The following is a 5,050-nucleotide window of genomic DNA, read 5'->3' as shown; positions in this document are numbered from 1 at the left end:
CCGTTGGGACGACGAATTCCATCTTATACTTAAATTAATATATTTTTCATACATATCATTCACACATAAATTCATAATTTATGCATATTTAAAATAGACTTCTAAATATTCGAAATCTGATTTTTTTTAATCTTTTTTTTTAAATTAAATTGTTATATTTGATTTATAATTAAAATAAAAAATATCAAAAAGATATTGGACGGTTGAGATGTAATGCTCGCCGACCGCCACTCCAGCACTCGACCGCCACTCTCGAACCGCTCGACGGTCGAAGGCCGGAACCCTAGCAATAGCTTTCCTTTCGCACTCCTTCCTCTGGCTCCTCTCCATCGACATCGAGCCGCAGTTGGAGCTGCAGGTGGAGGAGAAGGAGTCTCTAGAAGCACTCCACGAAGCCCTCGCTCCGATCCTTCAAATCCGGATCTTCTCTCGGTACGTACCCGAGCCTGGAAAGGGATCTATCGCTTGCTTCATAATGTTTCCCTCGTCGCTCTTCGTGTCTACAGGATTAGCCGGAAACTCGATTCTGTGTGAAATCATGTTTTAGCTTCTCCCTTGCTTCCTATCCTGGTATTGGGAAGTTCAATGGGTTTTCAGAGTAAACTGCATATGAGGTGATAATTTGGAATGAAAATCAACTAGCCGTGTGTGAATTTCATGGAGATTCTTTATATAATTCATTTTCTCAGTACTGTGTGATCATTTTTGGGAATATTGTGCGAACTAATTAATTAAATATTGTTATTTGGTAATATTATTTCATCTCAATGACATGCATACACGTCTTAGTTTTGTCGCTAATTTGACTTTGCTATCGGTTTTTCAACTTATAAATTTGTGACTATTTTTTATCTATATTTTATAATCGTGTATGCCCTTGAGAAGATTATGTAATGAAATTTGAGGATGTGTTAATGGTTGGTGAAATATGCTTGTCTACACAATCTATGATTACTCAGAAAATTTGCCTCAATCATTTTCCCCCTTTGAACCAATTAAATAGATGATGAATGGCTATCTCATATCTGGCAGTTGATAATATTTGGTTCGTTGGACGTTGATCTGCTTTGATAAATCAAATTGGATTATAAAATTTGGCAAAGGCCAGAGCAGCACGAGGAAGGGTATAGCGATGGCAGACCAGTGGCAACACCACCATCATCACCCAGCAGTGAATGATGTGATGAAGGTTTTGAGCAACGCAAGCCAAGAACTTATCCTCGTGCAGCGCCAGCTCGACCAGGAGTTCCAACAATCGTACCCGGATGACGTTAGTCTAATCAACAAATTCTAGATACCAATATCAGTTCACTGAGCCAATAACTAAATGGTTTCCTTTATTTGTTTGTTTGTTGATTTGAATACTTGCGCTCTGGTTCAAAGGTTAATCCGTGCAAGATTGTTGCTCGGATCAAGAAGATCCAGGAGGACTTGGTTTCACTCAAGGAACTTTGCCGAGAGCTTCTTGCTGAAAAGCAGGTACATTTTCTCCCATTCATCCTATCACTTAACGTGGAATACTTGATTAAAGTGAATGTAAAAATTATCTTGGAGAATTTATATAAAATGATTCAAATACCCAGCTTTCCTTAGTGCTAATTGGAATGGATCTATCTAGATGGATGGTGTGATGTCAACATGAAAAATTATTCTATCTCTTTGGAGGAGTAAGAAGCACCAATAGTTTTGCAAGTTAGTCATGAGTTTCGAAATTATATGGTTCTAAGAAGAAAACCCCCTGTAATGGGTAGGTTTGAACAAACAAAATAGGAGTGGCAGGGGTCAGGCTTGTTCCTTGTTCTTTCTGCCAATTGTAGTGAAATTTAGCAGTGTATATGAGAGTGGTAATTTGTAAGAATTTTTAAGTTCAGCAAAGTATCAATCAAGTTGTAAAATTTTCTCCTCACCAAAAACCAATTAATAATTAAAAGTCATATTTCATATGTAAGGATGAAAGGTTGGTGAGAATACAATTTATGTGAAATGCATATGTACTTTATTATTGTTAGGCTTCAATGTGATATTCTTCATTATTTTAAAGAGCCTGCACATACTTATATGTAGTTTGGGATCACATTGTATCCACTTATGTACACATAAGGACTATAGGTTAAATCAATCCCTAGCTTAAAATCTATGCCATGTCCAAGTCAATAATGATTTTATTAATGGTTTTTTTTTTCAAATTATACAAATAATAAGCATATTCTATATATTTCTTATATCAACTTGGAAAATTTGTTTTGTATAAAAATTGTGTTGATCGGTTAACATACATTGTTATATGCCATGTGTTACATGTATTTCTTAGATTGATTTGTAAATATTTCATGAATTATTGATTGTCTCAGATGATTATTATTAATTGATAGATAAATTTTTTGTTTTTATTGATTTCTTTAGTTGTTTAATTTGATATTTTATATAGATGTATATTCATATATATCCTTCACATATGGTGATATGCATTTAGCAATTTAAGGTTGAATAGTGACTCATCATGTTCCATTAGCCTGCAGTAGCTAAACCCTTCATCTTCTTAAGATTCAGTATGGCAATGTGTGATGAATACTGATTAGATTTTGTTGCTGCACGTCTATCTATCATATGCTTTGAGCTAACCTTTCTTTTATTAAGTGATAGCCTTTCTTGCTGTTTAATTTAACAATGTAAACTCATATATCATTGATATGCATTATTAGCAATATAAGGTTATTTTTGAAAAAAAAATATATGGACAACATATACACCATATTGAATGCTGACAAAACCCTTGAATGATTTTCTTAAGATTCAGCAATATAAAATGTGATGGATAAGATAAAAGGTCTATCTATTATATGGTTTAAGCTAGCCTTTCTTGAAAACAATGTACATTCTTATGAATCCTATATCACCATTTCACTTATAGGATTTAATTGACAAAGCAAGTACAGTTTTGGCTGGGCAAAGACATTCACTGCAGCTGTTATTGTCTTCTTCTGGTCTGCCATCCCTGAAGGAATCTGATGACATTGCATACTCAAATTTGAACCAGGTAATAATCGATGTTATTCTTTCTTCATCCAGACAAGTTTTAATATACTCTTTATGATGGCTTGTATTTGGGTTTCTCTTAAGCTCTAGAAGAAAGTCAAAGTTTTGTTTTCTTTATATATGTGAATCCATGTAAGCATATATCATGTAGACATTAAGTGCACTAAGTGGTTAATGCTTTGTCAGATAATTCAGGTGTTATTGGCCTATATTAGAAAAGAAAATGAGATAAAGAGATAAGATATCAACATACGAGTTCACTGTAATCTGGAAATGCTTTTTGTTTTAGTTTATTCTTTAAAAATAACCTCTTGATCTTTTGTTCACTCTGGGAATTTGCACCCAATTTCTTATAAGCTATGAGATTGTCTGTTAAATACCTCACCTCCTGTTTTTGAAGTTCAATTTCTGGTTTTAGATAAATATGTTTAACTTGTAGCTGTGGTTTACATATGCTACTTTATGATATTTGGCTCTTCTCAATGCTTTTGCTTTAGTTTGTTAAAACAGAGTGCCTTATCTGATTCAATTGTAAGAACTCAGATTACTTTAATCTTTTCTGTAACTTTCACGAACTGTTCATGATTTCAATCTGTTTGATATAGGGAACTTGTAACATTAATCCTGATTTCATAATCCTTCCAACTTCTGAACTCAATTAGCCTTCCCAATTCATAAACACAGTGCATCTTATATTACTCTTTATATTATTATTATTATTTTGACAAATTTTTGGCGTACAATTGGCAATTAGGTGCTAAGAGGTCATATTCACAAGGCTTATGAGAAATGCATTACATACTCTATCAGATATCATTTATATACGCAATATATTAATACATGTAGCACCTAGGCATGCCTTTTAATAGCACTGTGAATTTTTATCACAAAGTCGCATTGATTTATTAGATATATTTGAAAAGGTATGAGTTTTTGCATGTTTACATTGATTAGTAAATAATTGGCAGTCCCACACAGACAGCCCAAACAATCAGCTACTATACAAATGCTGTGAAGTGTGAAAATTTTCTCTGTATTATATAGACATTGTTCAGTAGAGCTATGCTACTTGGACTCCAGTATAGGTATCTGACACAAGGTGGGGAACTAAGTATCCTACACATGGTCGCTTCAAGAAATTTTTATACATCAATAGAAATATTGAGTGTTCACTCGGAGTCTAGGTACTCGATGCAGGTATAGAGGGGATAAATGAATGTCCAAGTACCAAAGTTGTAAGTAGATGGTGAAGTCTTCATAGAAGGAATGACTCGTATAGTTTGTGTATGTTGCATCTACTTTTAATTATCTATTTATCTCAGATTGCTGATAGCTTTTTGCATAATATCACTTGTTTTCCTCAAAGTCGAAACATTCTTATGATCCTCACCAACAAATCCAAGCTATGGATCATCTTTAGACTACCTATTAACCATTTGGGGCCATTCTCCTGGGCAAAACAAGTTAACTTGTTTGCAATATATTTGTATATTTATAGGTCATTGATGAATGGACAAGTCAAGTGAGAGCAAAGATCGGTAAGCTTCAAGCAGCTTAATTTTCTAACGGATAGAAGGGTGATATACACTATATTATTTCAGGTGATGAGAATGGCACTGATGAAGACATAAATCAGATGCTTTTTTCCGCACTTGTTCAAGACAACTGAGGTCATAAACCAAGAGCTGAAAAGCCCTTTGCTAACATTTGCCCTGTGTGGTTGGATGATGTATTTTCATGCTCTGAAACTTTGAATGCTGGAATCCAGTTGACTTAACTAGTCGCTAAATCCTAGCTCTTGGCAAACATTACTGCAGTGTGTCTCGCTCAGAATCACCCTCCTGCCTTGCAGTTTGTCATATTTGAGTTTATGATTCCTTTCTTATAGAGCGTGGAGGAAGATTACATGTAGTAGTTAGAGACAGATTTAGAGGAGTCAAAACTAGTTGACCCGATTGGCTTACTCTTTCAGTATGTCAAGTCGGACTTGATTTAGTTTGTAATTTTATTCATG

General features: G+C 34.3%; 1 protein-coding gene across 1 annotated transcript; it reads left to right on the top strand.

Moving 5' to 3' along the window:
- Positions 1 to 260: 260 nt before the first annotated feature.
- LOC141842022 (uncharacterized) lies at positions 261 to 4,842 on the top strand. Its single transcript, XM_074730238.1, has 6 exons — positions 261 to 432; positions 1,033 to 1,270; positions 1,384 to 1,479; positions 2,912 to 3,037; positions 4,535 to 4,574; positions 4,638 to 4,842. The coding sequence occupies exons 2-6, from the start codon at positions 1,133 to 1,135 to the stop codon at positions 4,703 to 4,705; spliced, it is 468 nt and encodes a 155-aa protein (XP_074586339.1). The 5' UTR covers positions 261 to 432; positions 1,033 to 1,132; the 3' UTR covers positions 4,706 to 4,842.
- The last annotated feature ends 208 nt before the right edge of the window (positions 4,843 to 5,050 follow it).

This window comes from Curcuma longa, chromosome 1, assembly GCF_044706935.1.
Source record: "Curcuma longa cultivar G26 ecotype Majalengka, Jawa Barat chromosome 1, ITB_CL_G26_1.1, whole genome shotgun sequence".
In the NCBI taxonomy this organism is placed as follows: domain Eukaryota; kingdom Viridiplantae; phylum Streptophyta; class Magnoliopsida; order Zingiberales; family Zingiberaceae; genus Curcuma; species Curcuma longa.
The sequence above is the reverse complement of the archived record's forward strand: the minus strand, read 5'-3'. Positions and strand labels throughout refer to the sequence as shown.

Coding starts and splice junctions, on each gene's coding strand:
- LOC141842022 (XM_074730238.1), top strand. CDS start 1,133: ATGGCAGACCAGTGGCAACACCACCATCATCACCCAGCAGTGAATGAT. Junction 1,480..2,911: donor AGCTTCTTGCTGAAAAGCAG/GTACATTTTCTC, acceptor TTTCACTTATAG/GATTTAATTGACAAAGCAAG. Junction 4,575..4,637: donor TCAAGTGAGAGCAAAGATCG/GTAAGCTTCAAG, acceptor ATATTATTTCAG/GTGATGAGAATGGCACTGAT.